This window comes from Trichogramma pretiosum, unplaced genomic scaffold, assembly GCF_000599845.2.
Source record: "Trichogramma pretiosum strain Unisexual culture from Peru unplaced genomic scaffold, Tpre_2.0 scaffold131, whole genome shotgun sequence".
NCBI lineage: Eukaryota > Metazoa > Arthropoda > Insecta > Hymenoptera > Trichogrammatidae > Trichogramma > Trichogramma pretiosum.
Genome location: NW_019640808.1, coordinates 265,508 through 289,060, shown reverse-complemented (window position 1 = coordinate 289,060; position 23,553 = coordinate 265,508). Strand labels below are relative to the sequence as shown.

At 37.7% G+C, this 23,553-nt stretch overlaps 7 protein-coding genes across 10 annotated transcripts; 3 read left to right on the top strand and 4 right to left on the bottom strand.

Moving 5' to 3' along the window:
- Nucleotides 1-25: 25 nt before the first annotated feature.
- On the bottom strand, nt 26-8,469 carry LOC106657647. Of its 2 annotated transcripts, none has more exons than XM_014379260.2 (6): nt 7,620-8,469; nt 3,787-4,221; nt 3,306-3,703; nt 3,031-3,136; nt 2,200-2,656; nt 26-2,118 (listed from the first exon to the last, which is right to left on the bottom strand). In XM_014379260.2, the coding sequence occupies exons 1-6, from the start codon at nt 7,759-7,761 to the stop codon at nt 1,086-1,088; spliced, it is 2,571 nt and encodes an 856-aa protein (XP_014234746.1). In that variant the 5' UTR covers nt 7,762-8,469; the 3' UTR covers nt 26-1,085. The 2 variants fall into 2 exon arrangements, with proteins under 2 accessions (XP_014234746.1, XP_014234744.1); XM_014379258.2 differs by lacking the exon at nt 7,620-8,469 and adding an exon at nt 4,679-6,379 and having other exon boundaries at nt 27-2,118.
- Nucleotides 8,470-10,353: 1,884 nt separating this feature from the next.
- LOC106657649 (39S ribosomal protein L37, mitochondrial) lies at nt 10,354-12,328 on the top strand. Its single transcript, XM_014379263.2, has 5 exons — nt 10,354-10,898; nt 10,988-11,215; nt 11,297-11,416; nt 11,485-11,780; nt 11,861-12,328. Exons 1-5 carry the CDS (start codon nt 10,720-10,722, stop codon nt 12,280-12,282), a joined length of 1,245 nt encoding a protein of 414 aa, XP_014234749.1. The 5' UTR covers nt 10,354-10,719; the 3' UTR covers nt 12,283-12,328.
- On the bottom strand, nt 12,294-13,152 carry LOC106657652 (vesicle transport through interaction with t-SNAREs homolog 1B). Its single transcript, XM_014379266.1, has 2 exons — nt 12,850-13,152; nt 12,294-12,771 (listed from the first exon to the last, which is right to left on the bottom strand). The coding sequence occupies exon 2, from the start codon at nt 12,656-12,658 to the stop codon at nt 12,320-12,322; it is 339 nt and encodes a 112-aa protein (XP_014234752.1). The 5' UTR covers nt 12,659-12,771; nt 12,850-13,152; the 3' UTR covers nt 12,294-12,319.
- Nucleotides 13,153-13,244: 92 nt separating this feature from the next.
- Nucleotides 13,245-14,460, bottom strand: LOC106657650 (replication stress response regulator SDE2). The gene is made up of 2 exons (XM_014379264.2): nt 14,156-14,460; nt 13,245-14,004 (listed from the first exon to the last, which is right to left on the bottom strand). Exons 1-2 carry the CDS (start codon nt 14,261-14,263, stop codon nt 13,435-13,437), a joined length of 678 nt encoding a protein of 225 aa, XP_014234750.1. The 5' UTR covers nt 14,264-14,460; the 3' UTR covers nt 13,245-13,434.
- A 102-nt stretch (nt 14,461-14,562) lies between these two features.
- On the top strand, nt 14,563-15,956 carry LOC106657632 (probable RNA-binding protein 18). Its single transcript, XM_014379236.2, has 5 exons — nt 14,563-14,813; nt 14,893-14,984; nt 15,061-15,274; nt 15,349-15,428; nt 15,490-15,956. Exons 1-5 carry the CDS (start codon nt 14,796-14,798, stop codon nt 15,701-15,703), a joined length of 618 nt encoding a protein of 205 aa, XP_014234722.1. The 5' UTR covers nt 14,563-14,795; the 3' UTR covers nt 15,704-15,956.
- Nucleotides 15,957-16,029: 73 nt separating this feature from the next.
- LOC106657593 (probable 28S ribosomal protein S25, mitochondrial) lies at nt 16,030-16,974 on the bottom strand. The gene is made up of 3 exons (XM_014379192.2): nt 16,743-16,974; nt 16,486-16,592; nt 16,030-16,407 (listed from the first exon to the last, which is right to left on the bottom strand). Exons 1-3 carry the CDS (start codon nt 16,877-16,879, stop codon nt 16,139-16,141), a joined length of 513 nt encoding a protein of 170 aa, XP_014234678.1. The 5' UTR covers nt 16,880-16,974; the 3' UTR covers nt 16,030-16,138.
- Nucleotides 16,975-17,030: 56 nt separating this feature from the next.
- On the top strand, nt 17,031-22,386 carry LOC106657638 (alanine--tRNA ligase, cytoplasmic). 3 transcript variants are annotated; one of them, XM_014379242.2, is made up of 14 exons: nt 17,031-17,120; nt 17,719-17,872; nt 17,930-18,118; nt 18,205-18,350; nt 18,411-18,602; nt 18,673-18,963; nt 19,053-19,162; nt 19,237-19,511; nt 19,589-19,912; nt 19,979-20,237; nt 20,315-20,832; nt 20,913-21,197; nt 21,269-21,449; nt 21,718-22,386. In XM_014379242.2, the coding sequence occupies exons 2-14, from the start codon at nt 17,732-17,734 to the stop codon at nt 22,347-22,349; spliced, it is 3,543 nt and encodes a 1,180-aa protein (XP_014234728.1). In that variant the 5' UTR covers nt 17,031-17,120; nt 17,719-17,731; the 3' UTR covers nt 22,350-22,386. The 3 variants fall into 3 exon arrangements, with proteins under 3 accessions (XP_014234728.1, XP_014234729.1, XP_014234730.1); XM_014379243.2 differs by having other exon boundaries at nt 17,049-17,126; XM_014379244.1 differs by lacking the exon at nt 17,031-17,120 and adding an exon at nt 17,166-17,205.
- Nucleotides 22,387-23,553: the final 1,167 nt, after the last annotated feature.

Below are 23,553 nucleotides of genomic sequence, written 5' to 3'. Positions count from 1 at the left end.
TATTAATCGATATATGTATGCAGAGAACGATATCCTAAGGTTTCTTACATCTATTAATGGATAAATGACTTAAATAAATGTATTCTCATTTCTTTTCATCATAAGAACGCTGAAATAATTACTGAATCAATTTGACAATTGCTTTTTTTCGTGTAATAAGGCACATTTCACATATGTTATTATGAAGCATTTCAATGTTTTTGCGATTCTTATCGCAACTATGAATGAGAAATCTAGCGCGTTGATAATAGGAAAGCCTCTCATTATGACTGTAACTTTTTTTTTGTTCAATTTAAATGAAAAACTTTCGCGCTGATGGCGCCTAAGCATAACTAATACATATACCAATAAATAATTCTCAAATTCGTTGCTTAATTATTTGGTATTTTACCAAAATTATTTCGACTTATAAGATCCTTACGTGTTCAATAATATAATTTTTTTTCGATACAATTACATTTCGAAATAATAATTTGTCTTGAAATAGTTTTAATTTTATTCCAATTTATGCGATTATTAGTTACAAAATCAAATTTTTTAAAATTCTGCGATTGGAAGACAAACTTGAGCAACAGAAGAAAGTAATTGTTATGATGCGCGTTGCAACAAGTGTCCCAAGCTACATGACAAAAAAGTATTGATGTTCCTTAAAAGAGATAATCACGTTATCTCTTTTTTTTCTTTTTAAAAATTTTTAAAATTTTAAAAATTCGAAATTTTCAATACATAATCATCTTCACAAACTGTATGACTATAATTTTGGTTACAATACTTTTTTGTACCAAAAAATATGATAACGTACACAAAAGATGAAACTGAGTAACCAATATGATGTATATTTAACTCAAACGCTACTTATTTATAAATAATCGTACGATTCTATCATTGCAAAAATGTTAACTTATAGTATTGGAGTCAGTTATTCTTCGATTTTAAATAATTTTTGTCTTTTAAATCATTATAAATAGATTTTGTTGAATACAATATCTAAATATTATCTCATAGAAACCTTACGAAATTCTTTAATTACAACATGAAATCAATTTTGCCAAAGACATCACTTATTAATATATGTGTATTGTTTTTCATTCAGCTGGAACAGGAATCACAGGCAGTGATTTTGATCCTCCGATAACACTATTATCAAACTCCAATATATTGTTATCATTGCTGGCTAGAAGTAAATATGTTTGGTGTTTACCATTTTGGATAAGGTTGATGCTTTGTCCTTTAATTCCTAGAATTTTGCTATTCTTCAAGAATTGCAAAGTTGTTGCACCGCCGTTATCGCTAACTTTTACTTGGCAAGGTATTATTTTTACTGTTTGTTCTTCCGAAGTAGTCTCAGTAGGTGTAGCTTCTTTCTCTTCATTAGATTCAGTAGTGGAAATCAATTCCTTCATTTCAGAATCTTCAATTGTTTCAGTAATAACTTCTTCGTTTTCAAGTACAAAAAGACTATCTACAGGCTCTTCTTTCGGTGTAAAAATAGGTTGATCTATTGCTTCATTAAAATTATCAACACTCTCTTGATATTCAACAATAGTTTCTCCTTGATTTTCAAATGATTTAACATTCTCTGTCATATCTGTACAAATGCTATCTTCGCAAGAAAATTGAATGGTATTACCATCTGCATAAACTCTATTTTGTGCGCAGTTATAGTTTTGAAAATGCAACATGCCATCAGAACCAGTTTGTGCAATGACTAATTCATTGCTATCAAAATTACCTTCTATTTCAGTCTCGTTAATGTCAGTCTTCATGTTAGGTGATTTGTCTTGAATTTCTGTAAAGTTTTCTTCTTCAACAGGATTTTCTTCATACATCCAAATAGTATTATCGATGCATTGATCCACATTGTTATCAATGATACTATTACAAGCTTGTTGATCTTCCCACGTATAATTGTCATTTTGTAAGGAGTCAATGATAGATTCTGTTGCAGTAGCAGTTTCATTTATGATGTTGTCAATATTACTTTGCTTTTTTCGGCGATTTTTGGTCTTGACTTTTTTAGAATCCTCTTCTGATAAGTGAAGTAGTTCTCCAGTTATTGTGAGCACTTTTCCATGGCGAGTTTTTAAATGACGCTTGTAGGTATTTCTTGTTTTAAATCTGCATAAAAAATATTAATTATGAAATGCCGGTAAACAAAATTTTTAAAATATAACTAAACATCAATCAACATTGTGTTACCTTTGACCGCAATCTTCACAACCGAATGGTGCTTCTCCCGTGTGTCTTCGGCGATGTTCTCGGAAATGCGATGGATGTCTGAATTTTTTTCCACAATCAGCACAAGTAAAACGTGTTTGATTTTGATGTATTAGCATGTGATACTTAAGGCTGTGTCTTCGTGTAAAAACAGCCTTGCAAATTCTACATTCATATGGTTTGATACCAGCATGACTACGGTAATGTGAAACCAAAGTTGTTGGAGCTGTAAAACTACGAGGTGGGTCACATATTCGACATTGAAGGTTATTTCCAGTAGGATTTCCTTTCTTTCTAATTTTTTCAATTAAAATCAAGGCCATTTCTCGTTCTTCTTTACTAGTGCCTATGAACTTTGCTTTTCCTTTGGGTTTAGCTGGCATGAATGAATCTGGAGCCTTAGCATTCACTGGTTCATCTTTCCAGAGAGTCATGTCTTCTACAAAAATAGAAATAATATATTTTATTAATATTTTTGGAACTTCTAAATTTATGTAAAAACAATAAAATCGTAACCCATAATAAAAAAAATTGAACACAAATTCACAGAGACTGAGGTTTTCATCAGACCAAAAAAAGACATGCAGGTAAGATATAGGTTAACCTTTTGACATGGTCACGAAAAGAAGTCAATACGAAAAAAAATGACAGGATTTAAGACTACTTTACATTTTATTCAAAATTACTCAAGTTTTTGCAATCATTAACTAAAAATATTTAGCTGACATGAACTTTCTTAAGAAAACTGATCAAGAGAAGAAGACTTTGAAATAAAAAATATTCAAAATGTTAGATAAAAAATTTAATTGTTACCTTGTACTTGATTATCTTCGGCATTCATGGGGCTTGGTAGATTTTCTATAGTATCAGATGAGTCTTTTGCACTAACTCCATTAGTCTCTACTACCATTAACATGATCTGCAAATTATAAATAGAATATTTGAGCATTACATAATTTAAGTTGCACTGTACTTATTATAGACACTACAATTGGAAACTAGGCTTAATGTTCAATTTCATAATACAGTTTTCAAATTTGAATGAATCGACAATAAAAATTATTAATACAAATTTTTATTACACTTACATTTTCATTGGATGACGAGTTTACAGGTACTTCAGTTATTGTTGTAGGTTCTTCAATAATATTTTCTTGTCTAATTGTTTCAAAGTAACTATGATCACCTAGTACTTTTATTTCTGAGATTTCTTTCTTTGCTTCTGGTATAATTACTTCGTGTTGTTCAACAACTTTTTCTTCTTCAGTATTATTTTCCACTTCTTTCAAATTGACTTGTTTTGGTAAAATTTTACGTACTTGATTAGCAGTTTTGGTTGTCTTAATATCTTTGTTTTCTTTGTTAAGTGTTTCTTTCAAAGGCTTTTTTAATGGTTGAACTTTTACTTTTTTCTCAACTTTTCTGATCGGAGTTGGTTTTACTTTGATCATGGCATCATTGACTGCCGTAGCTGTGAATGTAGAATCTGTAACAATAATATAAAAAATAAAATACTCACTGTGCACTGATTAATATTTATGGCAGCATAATAATTTCAAGAATACTAACATGTTTCTGCATTATTTTGTAGGAATTTTAAATGGTCGGCTAAATGAGATTTTATAGATACATTGGCTCTCTCTTCGCTTGCGAAACTGGTAAAGTTTTCACCGCATCCAGGTACTAATGCACAGGAATAAGAATACAACTTTCTTAGCTCGTCGCTGCTAAATACAGTAAATAATTTGACTAGCTGCGTCGCAGGCATAGAAAGTAACTGTGTGACAGTATAAGTCGATGACTGTTTTATCTGACTTTTTTGGTTCTTTTGAACTTTCTGAATTTTGGGACTTTTCTGATTCGTCGGTTGACTCTTTTGATTTTTGTTCTTTTTACTATTGGCTTTCTTTGAGTCTATTTCGCTGAGCTTCTTTTCGCAGTGAAGAGTCTGCGAAGCGACTTCTGCCAACATATCCAGCATAGCTCCATTGTGGCCCATATCATCTGCAAACAAAAAAAATTGACGCATTAAGGTCATCGTTTGAATTTGTCAACGTCGAAAGTTGATTCTACAATAGGAGTGTGGCGGGGATAAAGCTTGGCGCGTTGGTGCGCCGAGTGCGTTGTCATAAAAATAAAAATTAGCAACAAAAATAAAAAAAGCCTCTCTCGGTATTTCTATATACGCCTGCAATGTGACAAAGACCTCGAAGCGAGGGCATGCAAAAGAGAGCGAACGTGTAGGAGAGAAAGAGCAAGAGAGAGAGAGAGAGAGATCAAAAGGGCAGAAGCTCGTCATTGTTTGGTTCTCGGGCGCGATCTAAAAATATCCCGCGACTGCATTAGCATGTACGTGTATTAGGCGCGCAAGTCGCGTTTGGATTCTATATAGTAGATATGCATATTATCGTATCTTAATATATATGTTTAAAGTAAAAAAGGCAAGCAAACGGGCATGTACATTGGTAGGTGCAAGAGAAGTGTTGATTCTGTTGCGGCCAAAACATCGTCCGGTTGGTGGAGACGTCGGCGAGTGCAGTGGCGGCTTCCACTTGTTGCTCGCTGCACTGCTGCTGCAGCGGCCGGCTCGAGATGGTAGCCGACATGATAGATATCGGGGCTGCTCTTACACACACACACGAGAGAGCGAGTGTGAAAGACAGAGAGAGAGCAGCGTCTGCCCTCGCGTACTATACGTGTGTACTATATGTATATCAAAACACGGTCGTCGCAAAACAAAGCGTGTGTGTTTCTGCGGCCGAGCCGTTTGGCACCGCGGTATATATTACATATATATCGCAGATATGTTAGACGAACTGTGGCACTTGTACGTTGTATATGGCTTTTTTTTATATAAAAAATATATAAGGATACACTGTGTATGTATAAAAACCCGCCGTCTGCCGCGAAAACGTTCTGCTGCTGGAGATTGTCACGACCAGTGACCAGAGGCGGCTTTATAAGCGCCTCGGACGCTCGACGTACTGCTATACTACGTCTTGAGTAGGCGAAAAACAGAAGGCTCGGTATTATTATTGTAATAACGTCGTCGTTGCTGCTGCAGGCGCGACGCTATCATGGCGCGACACAACGACGATCGACGACGACGACGACGACGGGCTTTCCCGAGACGATGTCCCTTAGGTGGCCTTGTGTACAGCGTATAATATCGGCCGGCGCCAAATTGCGAAAAAAGACAGGCAGCAGCAGCAGTTGGCAGTTATAGCAGTAGCAAACGCAGGCAGGCAGGCAGTCAGGCAGCGGGGCGAGCGCGCGCGCACCTACGCGCTCTGTGCTTTCTTTTTCGCCGAATTATCCTTTGTCGACGAGAAGCGACGCGCGATCTCCTCTCGCGGCACGTTGTGTACTACAGCTTAACTACTGCTACTACGCACTCGACGTCTGTATATACCGGCGAGCAAATGCCAAAAAACGTCCAAACACAAGGAACGAAAAAAAAAAAAAACGGACACTGGAAAAAGTCTATACGCTGCAACGGAGATCCAGTCTCGTATATATATTATATGCTTCACACTCGCGCACACCACTGCGCGACACACGGTCCAAGTTTTTACTTTCTAACTTTACATCGTGCAAAATATAAATGTCTGCACGCGCTCGCTCTCTCTGACAACAGACGCACACTGAACAACACTATATATGATAATACGGAAGGCACTATACTGGCAATTTCTGCGGGGCCAACTTGAACGGGGCAACGGTCAGAGGTGTTCTCGGAAAAAACAACGAGCACACACGTACCGAGACGCGTAGTGGCCGGCTCGCAACTGACGGACGACGGACGGACAGTAAACGCAGTATATACACTACACACACTCGCGTTTACGTGCGAAAATGACGACGGGTTTTGTTTGGCGTGCTGTATAGCAGCAGCAGTCCGCGACTCCGTCGTGGTGCGCGAATATATACGCCAAAGAACGACGACGACGACAGTGGCGGCGGCGGCGGTCGCAGCAACGAGATAGCAGAGGCACATCGAGACTCCTCTACTGCTATATAGGCCCGCGCGCAGAGCGCAGCGCAATAATATATGGCTATATGGAGTACGGGCAGACGCCAACGACTGCTGCACACAGAGTCACGCACACACACACGTACGGGATTTTTATGTGTATATATGTAGGTTTTTCGTTGTTGTGTAGCGCGTACGTATATATACGAGCGTGCGTTACAAATGCGCTGCTGGAAATGCACGACATGACGCAGTCACTGCGCAAAAGCGCCAACATCGAGAGAGCAAAGCGAGCGCAAGCTGGAAAGAGAAAGAGAGAGACGCGCGTGAATCGAACAAGGACGGGACGACTGCGTGGAAAATGAACGTCGGTGGCAGCAGCAGCAGCAGTCAACTCGACAGGATCCCTATATGTTTGTATATACGCTGTTGCGTGCGTGCGAGAGAGAGAAAGAGACTATATGTACGCAAGGAGAGACACGGGCATATGTGTGCGAATATATATATATGTAGTAGTATTATGGCAGGCGAGCCGTGTATACGAAAGCTGGCATGGCAGACGGAGGCGATCGCGAGAAAGACGGCGTCTGCGGCGTCAAATATGTATATATAATCTAGCAGAAGCCATGGACGACAGCCATGAGTCTCTCTCTCTCTCGGGAGAGAGAGAAAGAGAGCCTTTATTCCAGGCGGCGTATGGCTACTGCTGCTGCTTCTGCGATGTATAATGGAGCAGCGGCGCGGCGTTGCTCCGCTGGACTCCGTTTGGCGGCATATTGTATATGCCTGCGTGCGCTATATAGCTAAACGCGAGCGCGTCTGCAGCAACCGAGGCAAAATGTATATATACGAGCAGAAGACGAGCCGTGTGGAGCTTCTTGCAGACTACACTTTTCTAGCTTTTAAATATAATATCTTATGCTGGTGCGAGAGACGCGAGCGGCGACGACGACGACGACGACAACACACATGCTCTCCTCGCGAGCATTGTGTGTAAATAATGCAGCCGGAAAAAAGTAATGCCGCGCAATATATACGCAGAGAGACGACGCACACCGGTCTACATAAACGCGAACGTTGTACGAGTACAGTAGGCCTCCATGATCCATCGCGACGGCGACGACGACACAGCCAGCACACACGAGTCGGTCGAGCTACGTACGACCAAGCGGTATATCATAGCTGCCATTTCGCTTAACGTTACAAACTCCGAGTATAAAAAATATACAACTTACATCGATTTTTTTTTTTTTTTTCATTAATGAATAATAAAGTAAAACATAACATCGGGAAGAGGATATGCGTGGGGCGAGGAGGAGCATATAGGTAAAGCATCGTATGCATGCGAGCGCGCGGCGTGCATCGCGTTGACACTCGATGGTGCAACAACACATGCACTGGCGCAAATTTAATAAAGGTCTTTCTTTACCTCGATCGAAATTAAAATTGGCCGCTTGTCGCGAGCCCGTGGCAGCGGCAGCCTGTTGTGCGCCTGCTGCACCGCTGCTGGCATTGTTGTTGTTGTTGTTGCCGCCGCCACGGCTACTGCTGGTGTTTTTGTTGTTGCTCATGGTTCTGCTGCTGCGGCCGCCGCCGCCACTGCCGCTCGCCTTCCTCGCTGCTGCAGCAGGCAGTCTCGAAGCGGAGCTAGCCGCCCTGGCTACTCGACGACGCAGCTTGATCTTGGTGGATGAAATCTCGGCTTTTTTTAATTTCCACACGACGACGCACTCTTCGCCTCCTCCTCCGCCGCCGGCTGTCTAGTTTCGATCTTTTGTATCAAAGACGGTGTCAGTGTATGTATATATATATACGTGCGACGAGCGAGCGAGGCCGCGCGTGCAAGTGTGTGTGGGCGCTTGCCAATTTATATATACGCCGCCGCAGCCGCGGCACGCTGCTGCTACTGGCGTGCTTGTGTATATGACGCTCGAGACGTCGTCGTTCTATATATGTATTATACGGCTGGAGCGATCGTCGTCGTCCAGGCGGCCCCCCAGCGGCTGTGATGTATATGTGTCCAGAGAGGCGCGCGTGCACGACACTGGCTGCTGCGCGTTATTTGCAATATTAATGTACACCGACACGGTAAACACGGCACACTCCGGTACAACAACGCGATGCAGTTTTATTCCTTTTATTAACAAAAATATATAACGTTGTGTTTTACGGAGCAAAAAACAGAGAGAGAGAGAGACACGCACACACGCGGTTCGAGCGCAGTACTGACGATAACGTCGTCGTCGTCGTCGACGTTATAGCAGTCGAGAGCTGCTGCCGCTGCTGCTGCTGCTAGGCGCGCGCTCCGATATTATATTCGATATATATGTATACATACGACGATAGGCACGACGCACACTCCGGTCTCTATACATGGAGTCACGGTTTCTCTGCTCGCGCTCGTGCGGTATATAGGTATATTATCGTGTACGTCCGCGGCGGCGCGGCGGCTATATCAGTGGCGATATAGGATAGGTACACACATACGTATACACCGAAGAGCGGAAAAGCCGACGTTATATATCGTATTGTACGCGATATAGATAGGTATGGTATACGCACGATGCCGTCGCGATACTCGTGCGCGAGTCGTCGTACATAGTACATATAGGAGCTGCGAGCCGCATTACACACGGAGGAGTGTTTTGTGCGACTGCGTGCGCGCCTCGCTTGTTTGTGTGTGTGTGTGTATATGTGTAGGATGAGTCCGTATCATATATAGTATACCGCGCTGGAGCACAGCAGATGAGTCGCGCCTGTGTTGGTGCGAATTCATTGTATATAGGTACACATGCGCCTTGGGTACAGTCTGGCATTGCCACATTGCGCCTCGCGTATACTATATGTAATACAGTATTCGCCTTCCCTCGCCAAAGTTTGCCAATATATATAGTATACGACACGCGCGACTCCAGTTTGTGCGAATCGCCGAGCGTACAGAGCGGCGCGCATTAATACGCCGACGCTCTCTCGAAGCTGCGTGTACTGTACTCCGTAGCACTGACTATATGTGTGCACGCCATGGCACATGGAGTTTATATGAGACACGGTGGTGGTACGCAGAGAGCGAGAGACTGTACTCCGCCGACGCTCTTATATGCTCCGAAAATGTGCGCACGAGTAATACGACTGACTCGTCGGCTCGCGAGCGACCCCGTGGACCATAGGACTGTCAAAGTCGAATCTCGGATCCAAATGCCGATGACTTCTTTTTCGAATGACACTTACCAGGTTTTCTTTTCGAATGCGAGCGACTGATCGTGCGACTACTCCACAATCGAATTACATTTCCTGTTTGTTTGCTGGTGGCACGTAATAAAACAAATGCATGCATTGCAATAAGGCGATCGCGCGTGTTACCGCTTCGCACCTCTCGACTATCTATTATATATTCCCCTTTCGTTTCTGTGCATTATTACTTGCGTATACTGATATCCTTGCCCGCATCGATGTCCCGCGATCATCCGTACGAGCGATCCTTTTGACATTTTTTTACACTATCTATAATACTTGGCTCTTATGCGAGTCGAATTACGCGACTTTGATCGAACGAAACAACGGATCGATATTGCTCCGATTTACTAATAACGACGCTCCGAATGTGCAGGCAGGCATCGCGCGGCCTCGTTGAATTTCATGTAAACAAATCGCGCGTCCCCCCGACGCATTGCGCGCAGTGTGTGGTGCCGCCATGATTTTTCGAACTTGCGCTTTATGCACGTACACAGAGACAGTACAGACAGTACACACCGACTCTCGTGGCTCTCGCGACGCTTGCGCTTTTCGCGCAGAAAAGCATATCCATGTAGCCCAATGATGTATACTTACGGCATTTGTGCAAATGTTAAATTACGCACAGGCTCCTTATCTTTATTACTTTCTAAATTGCTGTCCCTGCTAGCGAATATATGTATGCGAACTGCGTCGAATTTAATGTAAGTCGACGACGTTATTCGTTTTAAGATCAAATATTATCATTCGATTTGACTGTAGTTCGAGGCTTCTTTGAATTTCATCTTTTTCGCAACGAGTTTCGCAACGAATTTTTTAATGCGAATGTTGACAACTTTGTAAACGGTTTTTAAACAAAACATGATTGCGGACCCAACCCCATCTTTGAAAAAAAACAACTTGATAATCTCGATAAATCGAACCCAAATTGATAATATCAAAGATAAACGTCGTTGAATTTTTTATTCCGTCCATTCGTTATATAGTCCTCGAGTCCTGTCAAATGATCCAGCGCAATCGAAGGCTTGCGAAATGTCAAATGCATGATCTTTCTGCTACTTGTGCATGGTAAACTTTCATCTGGACAAGTCGTAGCCAACGCTGCGGACCGAAATACGCGAGTTTGTACACTGTGTCGAGTTGCCGCTGTCTGTAATGTCAATTTATACAATCGTGAGTGTGGCAGGCGTGAGCCGCATGGGTGGACGATTCGTAGAGTATAAAAGTGCCGTAACCTATTAACGTAATTTTTCGTACTTTTGTTGTTTAGTTTTTAAGTTGTTTTTCCTCCGACAAAAATGAAGTTATCTCAAGTTTTGTGGAAGCAACACATCGGTCGTCAAATACGTAACAATTGGTATTCGCAAGGCAAAGTGAAACCTTTCGAAACCAATGCCGAAAAGATCCTCACTCAGCGAGGTATACCCGTTATCGATGCAGAAATATACTTAGACCATCAACCGAAAAATAGATTCATGTAATGCCAATTGACAATACGTTCATGAGAACAATATTTTTATTGACAATAGAAAGAAATATTTCATAATTTATGACATTTATGTACAGTATCAATAATGATGACTTCTTGGTACCAAAGCCACTTCCCAGAGACTCAACGCATCCTGATTACAAGGAAGTCCCATGTTTACAATACGGAGATAATATTGTGTTATTGGAGGGAATTGTGCAAGCTCAACACTTGACAAAAACTGTTCTTTTCAATGATGCATTACCAGATTCTGTAGAAAAATCAACAGAAGATGTTTCAGATCATACCAATGAACTCGTACAAAAGTTTGTTTTTATTATATTTAACTTTATTATATTTAATAATTAAGATATTGTTTTTAACTAATTGATAATATTCATCATCAGGATCATTAAAACATCGGTTATGTTTGATGCTCATCAAGAACTTTTGCCAAAAATAAAAGATCCTCTGAGACCTGCTTGGAACTTTCCTAGACAAATGGGTATTACAGATTTGAGGAAAGCGTAAGTGTCAAAAAAAAAAAAAAAGAAAATATTTTAATTCACATTTCATTTGTGTTGTTATTTTCCAGACAAAATTTGAACAAGAAAATGTTACAGCTATGTGATCGTTTGAGTGGTCCTGAATTTGTTAAAAACAGAAGTGTTGTTGAAAATGGATTATTATGTTATCCATTTGAAAGGGAATTTGAACTTTTTGAATTCACTTTGACTATGGATTTAATGCTCCTTTCTAAAGAAACTTTGAAACCTAACATGGAAGGCAATGAAGAAGTTTGCAAAAAGATGATTGTGCCAGATATGCATCCACTACATCCTTCTATTGGTTTTGATGAAAGTCATTTTTATGACCATAAATACTTGTACCGTAAGTTTTTACATCATAATAATTCTTTTTATAACATTTTACTGTTTACTTTAAAAATTTTAATCATTATTTGTATACAGCTGTGATTACTGGTAACCATCAAAAACATTTGCACACAATATTTGTTTATCACGACCCAACTAAAGTTAAAAATAAAACGGAGTTAACTGTCAGAGAAAATCAAACAAAGGCACGATCCCTTGTAAAGTCATTTACTGCAGCAGCTTGTTCAGCCTGTGAACAATTTGGCAAAGATGTCAAAGAACTGCCTAAACCAGTGACTGTACAAAGTGTATACTCTGATGGAAAAAATTATTACTTTTCTGTGTACCAATTAAATACATTGAATTTGGGTGGATTGGAAGGACTAAAGAATTATTTTTGGATATCACCAAAAATGAGTTTGTACGAAACAGGAGCTTTTGTCAATGGAATCCCAACTTTAGAAGGATATAATCCAGAAGTATTTAAAAAAATATTAACATTTTATAAAAATAAATGAATAATTACGAATTGAACAAAGTATAAACAAGTTTTATTTATTTTTTAAAAAATTTAATATAAACAGTTAGACCTAAGATAACTACTTCGAATATAATAATTAAGATAAGAACAAATTTATTCGTCAAAACCCTTCTTTTCATAGTATTTATAATTTTTCTCGATTTAGCTAACTCTTGGTCAGTATTAATCAGTCGGTTTTTTGCTCGCATCAAAGTTTCTCTTTGCTCTCCCAACTCCGAAATTACTTCTGTCCCTATTTGCTCAGTCTCTATGGCTATTGCTTGAGATTTGGCCACCGATTGATTTCCACGCTCGACGGCAGCTCGACTTTCCATCAAAATGCGTCGATGACCAGCTTCGATGTCACTATCCATTTTTTACAATGTTCAATTAACAATTTGAAACGAATTTCACATCCACCTCAGTACCTAAATTAAATTATTTTGATAGCACTTGTTATCTGCAATCATTCGAAGTTTTCACAGTTCTGTAACGAGAGAAATAAATAATCGAGGACAATGATCATTAGCTTTTCGAAATGACAGACTTTTGTAAACAAACTAACCTATTTTTAAACATCATTTATATTTTAAAGGCTGAGATGATTATTATTCGAAAACTAATTGATATAGTATTTGTTCTATAATCAAAATATGAGTCACTAAAAAGTAATGCAACGTTTGCTCGTAAGTTGTGCCTTTATTAAGTTAAAAACACAACACTTGTGTACTACGTATCGGACAGACGTGTAAGCTAGCAGACAACTTTGCCTTAAACTGATCGGATCAACTGTCAAGTGGCTTATTATGAATGACGTCAGATTTTCAACAAAGAATTAATATGAGATGACGTATTTTTATTGTATTATCATTTAGCGGAAGTAATTTGTTTCTATAGATTTTGTGTTGATATTTTTTAATAAAAATGTTTGAAGGATAAAATACATTGAAAGTGAATTCATTTAATCATGAAGCTGTATATATTTTGAATTTTACACATAACAATACAAGAGTTTTGACATTTTATGAATGATTTTATTATAAAATTATTATTTATACCTATATACAATCGAATGAAGGATGAGACTACATAAGTGTATTAAACTAAAAATACAAAACTTATACTTAATTACCTAAGTACATTTACAACTTTATAAGCTTACAGATAATTTATTTGTTTTTGTTTCTTCTTCATCAGAAGAATCCTCTCCACTCAAATCATCATCTGAATCATCTAATATCGTTTTCCTTTTCTTGACAACTCTTTTAGGTTCACTCTCTGATGCTCTTTTAACACCTATGGAAGCTGAAGCAACCGCAAAGCCAGCCTCTACAGCATCTTGAACTCTTTCAGTTAATTCAGATCTTTGAGCCTCATATGAAGCATCCTTAAATTCATGTTTTGGTTCAGCACGTAATTTTTCAATCTTTTTCTTTTTCTTTTCCTCTGAATCATCTTTTTTTTGGGCTTGTTTTTCAAGCCAAGCTTTGAGCCTTTTTTCTTCATTTATGTCCCTTAAGCGCCTTCCGCTTAAATCTCTGCAAGCTTCTCTGTTTGTAGTTTTTTCAATCTGAGCACCAATCGCTCTTAACATGGATCCAAATCCTCCTTTACCACCTAGAAGTCTTGGCATTAAAATGACATCTTGATTTTGAATTTGATCTTCTTCATTTATTAAGAGCCCATTACATTTGAGAAAAAAGGTATCTTTTGAAATTTTCTGTAAATGTTAAATTTAAAATTATTAAAAATGAAAACATAACCTCTATTTTGCTCATTAAACACCAAGTAATACTTGAAAAAAGTAATTACGATGTTAACAACAACAACTTAGTATTGCTATTTAATTTAAGAAAAACTATTCTACTTACGAAATTTTGATGGAGCATATCCATAAGTTCAACACCACTCATTGAATTTTGTAATTCAATGAGCCTTTTTTGGCCATTATTTCCAGTTTCTAGATAAACTGCGAACATTTTTATTTTTGAATGCGACAACAATTAACTTGAAATTCTTATTTACACCGGACAGTGAGATTTTTAATGTATTGATCCGAAACTGACAGATGAGTAGTATTTGACACTGAACTCTATTTGGGAACTGAACGTTTTATAACGTCGACTTTCGAGCACTCGAGGGGTTGTCACAAAATACACGGCAACTCTAACTGTCGGCATATGACATCTAGTGTCGAGTCTCCGAAAGACATGCGATGACGTCACTTGTTGTGTATATAGTCATACACTTGTATGTTATGTATACAACGTATAATACAATCGACTCCGTACGTGTATAGGTAGTCGCAGTGCAGGAATTGAATCAAACTGTCAATTCTTTGCTCCGATCGACTCTGCTGACAGCTCCCGTTTGATTACTCAAACGCAACCTATAATACAGTGTAGTTTTTAATTATTGCTTATAATTATCTCAATGGTTCAACTTCAGTCCTAATTTTGTACACGTTTTTGATGAGATGGAATTTTGAAGTCTTACAAGTTAGAGTGCTTAATGACAGCTATCATGCAGGTAAGATAGTTCAATGCTTAAAATATCTTTTCAACATTCTTAAACGTTAAATTAATTACATTTTTTTATTTTTTTGTAGAGCCAAATACCTTTACCTCTTGGTGTTTCCAAAACTGATGAAGTAGAGGACCGCAGGTTATGGGTGGGTAATTTAGATGTCAGAATGAACGAGTAAGTATTTTATAGAATATTTATTTTACTCTGCTAATAATTTGTATGCTAATTCAATTTAATTATTTTCCAACTGGTTTCAATTCCTGAAACTAATACAAAAATATGGCAACATCGAGAAGTTTGATTTTCTCTTCCACAAAGTTGGACCTCAGGCAGGTCAACCAAGAGGATATGCTTTTGTTACATACAAAACATGTCAAGAAGCTGAAACTGCCATGAATGCCTTACAAAATCTCAAGATAGGATCAAAGTATATCAGAGTGAGATATGCTCACAGTATTAAAGAGGTAATACATATAATTTCAACAATTTTTTATTGCTTATAAATATTGGTATTTTCTTTAATGCTATAAAACTGTAGAGTGAAATGGACCGACCAAAACCTCAACTAGAAGTTATTCCAGCTTTGACGGGTGCTAAGCTAGAAGATAAAAAATTAAGGTAAATAAATCAATTATAAATTGTAATATTTTTTTAATTAACAATGAATATTTTAATTTAGTCGAGATACAGCCATACAAGCCATTGAAGCAAAATTGAAAATGATGGAAGAATCTGAAGAAGAATTTAATTTGAACAAACCATTGACTGGAACTCCTGTTATTCAGCAGTACCAAAAAGCCGATAATAGCAAACCATCTACCTCTATGCGTCATCATAGCAGGGACAATTATCATAATAGGAAACCATACTCACGTGGAAGAAGCAGAAGATGAATAGGACAAGTTTTTACAAGCTGTGTAAAATAATAGTGATATAACGATAATGCTCATTGTTATACTTACTATTTATGCTTTGTTTTGATTTTGCAAAACTTATACTAATGACTGCCAATGTATTATATAAACTTATTATTAGTATTAAAATGTAAATATACAATATTGTTTTCAATAACACTACTTGTGTTATTGTATAAACGATTGTGTGCTGTGTAAATCTTTTAACTGTTGAAAAAACTTATATTTATAACTTGAAGTCTAATTATTTGTAACACTTCCCAAAACTGTATATACTTTTGAAATTGAATGATGAGAAAAAAATGTTCAAAGATTAATAAAACAATCAATGGTATTTTATTCACTATACATTTTCTTTATACAAGTATAAATGAATTTTAAAATTTAAAGAGCTAACAACTTAAAAATACTAAATTATTCAAGTGTTTCCCTAGAGAACTTGAATTTCCCTCTCATGTGCACAGGCAGGGGAACTATAGCTGGGCAAGGTACTTGTCCAGGTATTTCACAAATGCAACTTTTTTCACAACCAAATCCAAAATTTGCTGGGTTATCTTTTTTCTCTCTGGCTATAGCTTCAAGTTTAAGGGTTTCTGCTGATTTTCCAACCACTTTGAGTAGATGATCAAGAATTTCATCTTTGTTTTTTCCATCAAGATCAATCAGCATTTTTTTTCCATCCTCTGTTGACGAATTAATATTTTGATATTATTTTATCCAAAAAAATGTAAAAAAAAAAAATGATCAATTTAAAAACTTACCATAAAAACAAGTTATAAACGGAGTTGGCGTTTTATTTTTTATTTCTACAATTTGGACTTGTCGATTTTTAAACAATACTTGTGGCAAGTGCCAAAATATAAAATCTCTGAAACAACGAAATTTATTTTCATTATTATATTCATTATTTCCGTACCAGAAATAGTATAATTATCATAAAATCTTCTTTTTTTGTCAAAATGTATGAAATCGCACTTGGACAAATGAATTTAAAAAGAAAAATATCAACAGTTCTAACCTTATGCCTTTGTGATTTTGTCCAACAGAGTTGAAATTAATGGCGAATATTTGAATAGAATTTTTCAAAACTAATTTGCCAGATTTTAAATAATTCAGTGTTCGCCTCACAGGCTCTTTCCCTATCATGAACGGCATGTTGACTAATTGTTGTTAGCTGTCAAATATAAAAAAAACACTGAGAAATCGGAGTCGAGTTGTGTACTCACGCACCACCCGTAGACACAGGGCAGACGACGACTCGAAAACTCGAGTTACGGCGAGCAGCCGCGCAAGTCGCCGCATAGCATATTTAGCAGCAGCGAATGGAATTTGGTTCCTTAGCATAAAGGTGCATGTCGGCTTTTTATACGGCGTCTGACTAACACGCGTGCAAAAGGTTAAGGTGAAATTCATTTGGTTCTTGCAACAGAAAATTTTGATTCTCTAATACGTCTGTTCTTAATTTTTATAATTTAATCCGAGTAAATATTCCCTTGAAATATTTTTTATATTTTTACTGCGGTCATCCGCATAAGTGACAATGCCGAACTCCGCAATTGGCACATGTTTTGTTTTACTAATTTAGTCAATACATTTATCTAGGTTTACTAGACTTACTGACAAGCGATTATCTATCATTGCAATTAAATTGATTGATTTCCAGTTTCCACTGACTTGAGTATTCAAGCATTAAAAACTTATTATAATTTATGAATTTGAAGTTCAATGTATTTAAAAATATTTTAAAAAATAATAAAGAAAATATATCTGAACGTAATTGTATTAAAATTAATGGAAAATTGTTTCAAATTTTAAGTATAAAAGTTGCTTCAAGATTAAAATATGGTTTTTAATAAAATTTTTAATGATGCCATCAATGTTTTACTTGAATACTCAGTCCATATGGCTCAATTTTTTTATGATTCTGAACATAAGAAAATAATAATATTGTAGTATTAATAATAATTTTTTTATAAATTTGAAAATGATTGCAGCTACTTCTTCAAAATGTCTCAAAAGACTGCTAAAGAGATTCGTCAAGCTTATATTGATTTTTTTAAATCTAAAAAGCATGAGTATGTTCACTCCAGCTCAACAATACCTCACGATGATCCCACATTACTGTTTACTAATGCTGGTATGAATCAGGTAAGAAGAAAAGTTTTTGATGAGTATTCAAATCATTAATAATGATTTTTTTTTCAGTTCAAACCCATATTTTTGGGAACAGTCGATCCTAACAGTGATATGGCTAAATGGGAAAGAGTTGTCAATTCACAAAAGTGTATTCGTGCTGGAGGTAAACACAATGATCTTGATGATGTTGGTAAAGATGTGTATCATCACACATTTTTCGAAATGATGGGAAACTGGTCATTTGGAGACTATTTTAAAGTAAAGTGGAATTCTATTTTTAATCAACTTCTTAATTTTTTATCATCAGTTGAAATAAAATTATACAAAATGTATCAATTTTTCAGACTGAAATTTGCACTTGGGCTTGGGAATTCTTAACTGATACTTTGAAATTACCACCAAGTCAACTGTATGTTACATACTTTGGAGGAGATGAAAAATCCAATTTAAAACCAGATGAAGAATGTAAAAATATGTGGCTCTCTCTAGGGTAAGAATTTTGGAACTCCTCTCAAATATCTTTCGTGCTAATATAATCAAATTTATTTAGTGTTCCTGAGAGTCACGTTTTACCTGGAAGTATGAAAGACAACTTTTGGGAAATGGGTGAAACAGGACCTTGTGGACCCTGCAGCGAGCTTCATTTTGATAGAATTGGTGGTAGGGAAGCTGCTCATCTTGTAAATATGGATGACCCAGATGTTTTGGAAATTTGGAATTTGGTTTTCATACAATTTAATAGGTAATGCATCTCAAAAATTTTAAATGTATAAATTGTACTCTTTTATGAACCTAATGGATTTTATGCTCAGAGAAAAAAATGGAGAACTTCATCCACTCCCTAAGAAACACATAGATTGTGGTTTGGGATTAGAACGTCTTGTATCTGTCATCCAAAATAAACGTTCAAACTATGACACTGATCTATTTTTGCCACTTTTTGATGCTATTCAAAAAGGTACAAATGCTACTCCTTATCAAGGACGTGTTGGAGCTGATGATGTTGATGGTATTGACATGGCTTACAGAGTTCTTGCTGATCATGCAAGAACTATTACTATTGCTTTAGCTGACGGTGGAGTTCCAGATAATACTGGAAGAGGGTAAGAATGACTTAAAAAAATATGAATCTATCAATTTACTTTCGTCATTTATTAGAGGTTTTCACACTTTTTTACTTACTGTTTTAAAGATATGTACTTAGAAGAATCTTGAGACGCGCCGTTCGATATGCTACCGAAAAATTGAATGCTAAACCAGGATTTTTCGCAACTCTCATTGATGTCGTGGTAGAACTTCTTGGTAAGGTTTTTGAAAATGTCATGCACAAATGTATTCTTTGAAGTTTTCGATCTACAATAATTTTTTTTTTGTAGGAGATGTATTTCCGGAAGTTACAAAAGATCCCCAGTCTATTAAGGATATTGTCAATGAAGAGGAGGCTCAATTTCTTAAAACTTTAACCAGAGGCCGCAATTTATTAAACAGAACAATAGCTAAATTGAACACTGACAAAGTTGTTCCCGGAGATGTTGCTTGGAGATTGTATGATACTTACGGTTTCCCGGTTGATCTAACGCAATTGATGGCGGAAGAAAAAGGTTTAACGATCGATTTCGCAGGCTACGAAGAAGCCAAAAAATTAGCTATTGTATGTTTAATTTTCATTAATTTTTAATATTTATCAAAACTCAACTTAATAGCATTACATTACTTAAAATGTTTTAGCTTGTTTCGCAAAACAAAGCTGGTGGAGCAAGTGATTTGATCAATTTGGACGTCCATGCTATAACAGAATTGCAAAATTCTGGAATCAAAACAACAGACGATTCGCCTAAATATAATTACCAAGTTGTATCGAAAGACAGTTATGCAGAATACAGTTTCGCTCCTTGCATTGGAACCGTCCTTGCTTTACGTAAAGATAAACAATTCGTCGACGAAGTTAAATCTGGCGACGAAGTTGGTATCTTGCTGGATCAAACCAACTTCTATGCTGAACAAGGTGGTCAAATTTATGACGAAGGATTTTTAGTTAAAGTTGATGATGAGGTAAATTGAACGAATAAATTTTGGTTAATATTTTGAAATAATAAACAAATCATGTATTATGCACAGAGCACGGAAATTTGTGTGAAAAATGTTCAAGTAAAAGGTGGCTACATTCTACATATTGGAACCGTGGGAGAGGGAACCTTGAAAAAAGGCGACAAATTACATTTGAACGTTGACTTTTCCCGCAGAAGATTGATTATGAGCAATCACACCGCTACGCACGTTCTCAATTGCGCATTGAGAAAAGTTTTGGGACCAGAGTCTGATCAAAAAGGTTCTTTGGTTGCCCCGGACAGATTGAGATTTGATTTTACCAATAAAGGTAACATATTTCGATGATTGTTTACGTAAAATCTCGAGTCGAAGCGAAAGTTAACGAACTTGGAATAAATCCAACAGGTGCAATGACAGCCGATCAAGTTAAAAAAGCCGAGGAGTTCATCGTCGAGGTGGTGCGCGCGGACAAGCAAGTTTACGCCAAGGAAAGTTCGCTCGCCGTGGCCAAGTCCATCAACGGTCTCCGCGCCATGTTCGGCGAGACCTATCCGGATCCCGTGCGCGTAGTGTGCGCCGGTGTGCCGATAGAGGAGCTCGAGAAGAATCCCAACGGCACGGCGGGCTTGGAGACCAGCGTCGAGTTCTGCGGCGGCACTCATCTGCACCGCACCTCGCACATCGGCGACTTCGCCATCGTCAACGAGGAAGCCATAGCCAAGGGCATTCGTAGAATAGTCGCCCTCACCGGGCCCGAGGCCAACAAAGCTCTGAAAAAGGCCGAACTGTTGCAAAACGATCTGAACAAGCTCAAGAGCAAAGTGGACGACGCCAAGGATTCCGCCGCGACCAAGGAGATCGTCAAGAAGATCGTCGAGCTCACCGACGATGTGTCCCACGCTACGATTTCATACTGGAAAAAGGTTTCTTGATTTTTTTATTTATCTTTGATTAGTCGGTTCAATTGTCGGGCAATAACTCATTCTTCATGTAATGTTTACAGGAAGCGATGCGCAGCGAATTGAAAGCTTTGAAGAAAAAGCTCGACGATAAAGAGCGCGCTGCTAAAGCAGCAGTGGCAGCTGAAGTTGTTGAAACTGCAACAAAACTGATCGAAGCCAAGAAAGGAGCTAAGGTTCTCGTTGAAGAACTCAAGGCTTTCAATAATACTAAAGCTCTGGACCAAGCATTGAAAAAAGTAAAAGCCATCTCGCCGGAGACCAGTGCACTTTTCATAACCGTTGATCACGACGAGGGAAAAATCTTCGCCCTCAGTGCCGTGCCTAAAGTAAGATATTATTTAACATGCGCTTCATCAATTCTGAATATTATTTTTATTCGCGTATTATTTTTCATTAGTCTGCCATTGGAGAAGGTCTGAAAGCTAACGAATGGATTCAAGCGATAGCACCGATGATGAACGGCAGAGGAGGTGGAAAACCGGAATCCGCCCAAGCCTCTGGCACCAATGTCTCGTGTCTGAAAGAAGCTTTGAACGCCGCTCAGGTCTACGCGGATACGGTTCTCTTGAAGCTGCAAGGTACAGCGTAGTGCTGCACGAATGCACGAGCATGCATGTGTGTGAATCAATTACCCTGGATTTTTGTGATTTCCATCCTGAATTTTATTTTGATAATGCACGAGATTACATTTTGTTCCATTATGCTTTCATGATTGCCCTTTTTTTTTAATTTTTAGCGATTGTAACGATTTGATTTTTGTCAAATAGATAGTTTCTTGTTTTTGGTTAACGTATAATTTAGAGAAAATAAATATTTTTCAACAACAAAAAATGTGAAATTTTTCAGAGCAAAATACAAGCGTACCAAATGACCCAAGTTGCGTGAAAAAAAACATTAAAGGAACTCTTTACGCGGATAATGGAAACGTAAAGAGTTATATCATTCAAATTTTAGCCAGATACGTGAGGAGATCCATCAAAGTTTACAAGCATACAAAAGATACTGAAAAAAAGGGATCGATTTTCTACGAAGACGAAGACGTCAGTTTATTTGACGGAACCGCAATAGCCGTATATACCGCGAACTCTGCGTTCAAAGGCAAAACTGATCTCGAACAAAGTCACGTCTTGCAATGGTTGAATATAGCGAATAATCACATTCTTCCATCTGTTTATGGATGTATACCATCGACTATCGGGGCTAAATCCGAAATCTCTAAAGATGCTGCAAAGGCCGATCTATTGATATTGATGAATATGTTAAATACAACTTTACAAGCCTCGAAATTCTTGATGAAAAGCAAAATTAATTTGGCTGATATTTACGTTTTTGGAACATTGATTCCAGCTTATCAATATGTCTTCGATTCCGAAATAAGAAAGAAGTATAAGCACGTTGATAAATGGTTCGAAACTATTATGCAGGAAGAATATGTTAAAGCTGTTATTGGTGATTTTAAATACCACGCCGAAAAGTAAAAGTTGACAGATGACACACATTGTTAAACGAATACATTTTTATCATAATATAAAATAATTTTATTGATAAATGACACATTTTTTACTATTATTACTTAATAATTACCAGTGAAATATTTTCTACTTAATTTAAAATAAATAAGAAATCATAATGATAAAAAAAAAATGGTCGATCATTAAATATCTCCCATCAACTACTTTTCTAAACGTTTCCTCGAGTCGGTTGTATTCTACTCGCGTTTACGCCAAGCTATTATTCGCTTAAATTTCCGGTGATCATCACTGGATGGGGTGACTAATTTTAAGACGTTGATGTTTCCTTGCAGTTTTTCGTTTAAAAAACTGCAAGAATCAAAAACGGTTTAAAATAAGTCAAAGAACTTTGAATAAAATATTTTCAGAATTTTTTGAGAACTTTTTTAAAAAAAAGTCTTGGAAAATTTTCGGCTTTTTAAGTTGGGACCGGCGTTAACTATTACCTTTCATTTTTCTCGAATTTTCACTCCGTAGGAACCAGAATCAACGTTTGTGGAGCGAAGATCGAAAAAACTACAGCACAGCGCATCGCATAAAACCTTTACAACCCGGTAATCGATGCCACTGTAACTACCCTTGGACAGAAACGATTTCCATTTAGCGAACTCTTTAATTGAGCGATAAATTCCTGGCCGTGTTCGCGAAGCCATTAAATCCGTCGTAACACGGGTTTCGCTCGTAGTACATGCACGGCGACGACCTCTTTTTGTTACGCGCAAGGAAATCCATTTCTGTCCAAAAGGCAGTAGCGGAATCCCGAGCGAGTCCGCGCTCAGGCGCTAACAAGACGATTTATTTAAGCGCCTGTGTATAAGATAAAGGATCGAGATATCGCAAAGCGAATCCCCCGCGCCTGTTGAACGATATCAATTAAAATGTCGGGCCGAAGAACGAATCGAGCCCACGGAGAGATCGGCTCGAGATAATTATGCGCGCCGAATAACAGGTGTTCTCGGCGCAGCAGCGGCGCAATAAAAGCTTCCGCAGCGCTGCTACACGAGGATTTGTACACAAATTGAAATGTGCCACATTCGCAGCGCAGACAGCTGGACAGCAGCAATAGCGTTTAGCGCTGTGTATATGCACGAGAAAAAGCTCGATCCAACGAGTTCGTACTATGGCCTGTATAATCGCAAGTCGAGCGCGAGCTTGCATTTTTCAAATCCTT

Coding starts and splice junctions, on each gene's coding strand:
- LOC106657638 (XM_014379242.2), top strand. CDS start 17,732: ATGTCTCAAAAGACTGCTAAAGAGATTCGTCAAGCTTATATTGATTTT. Junction 18,603..18,672: donor GTTTTCATACAATTTAATAG/GTAATGCATCTC, acceptor TTTTATGCTCAG/AGAAAAAAATGGAGAACTTC. Junction 20,833..20,912: donor CGATTTCATACTGGAAAAAG/GTTTCTTGATTT, acceptor TAATGTTTACAG/GAAGCGATGCGCAGCGAATT.
- LOC106657650 (XM_014379264.2), bottom strand. CDS start 14,263: ATGTTCGCAGTTTATCTAGAAACTGGAAATAATGGCCAAAAAAGGCTC. Junction 14,005..14,155: donor ATATGCTCCATCAAAATTTC/GTAAGTAGAATA, acceptor TAACATTTACAG/AAAATTTCAAAAGATACCTT.
- LOC106657649 (XM_014379263.2), top strand. CDS start 10,720: ATGAAGTTATCTCAAGTTTTGTGGAAGCAACACATCGGTCGTCAAATA. Junction 10,899..10,987: donor CAACCGAAAAATAGATTCAT/GTAATGCCAATT, acceptor ATTTATGTACAG/TATCAATAATGATGACTTCT. Junction 11,216..11,296: donor ACCAATGAACTCGTACAAAA/GTTTGTTTTTAT, acceptor ATTCATCATCAG/GATCATTAAAACATCGGTTA.
- LOC106657647 (XM_014379258.2), bottom strand. CDS start 4,823: ATGTCGGCTACCATCTCGAGCCGGCCGCTGCAGCAGCAGTGCAGCGAG. Junction 4,222..4,678: donor CTTCTCTTGCACCTACCAAT/GTACATGCCCGT, acceptor TTTTGTTTGCAG/ATGATATGGGCCACAATGGA. Junction 3,137..3,305: donor ACTCGTCATCCAATGAAAAT/GTAAGTGTAATA, acceptor TATAATTTGCAG/ATCATGTTAATGGTAGTAGA.
- LOC106657593 (XM_014379192.2), bottom strand. CDS start 16,879: ATGCCGTTCATGATAGGGAAAGAGCCTGTGAGGCGAACACTGAATTAT. Junction 16,593..16,742: donor CAAAATCACAAAGGCATAAG/GTTAGAACTGTT, acceptor TCGTTGTTTCAG/AGATTTTATATTTTGGCACT. Junction 16,408..16,485: donor GTTTATAACTTGTTTTTATG/GTAAGTTTTTAA, acceptor ATTCGTCAACAG/AGGATGGAAAAAAAATGCTG.
- LOC106657632 (XM_014379236.2), top strand. Junction 14,985..15,060: donor TTAGATGTCAGAATGAACGA/GTAAGTATTTTA, acceptor ATTTTCCAACTG/GTTTCAATTCCTGAAACTAA. Junction 15,275..15,348: donor ATGCTCACAGTATTAAAGAG/GTAATACATATA, acceptor ATAAAACTGTAG/AGTGAAATGGACCGACCAAA.
- LOC106657652 (XM_014379266.1), bottom strand. CDS start 12,658: ATGGATAGTGACATCGAAGCTGGTCATCGACGCATTTTGATGGAAAGT.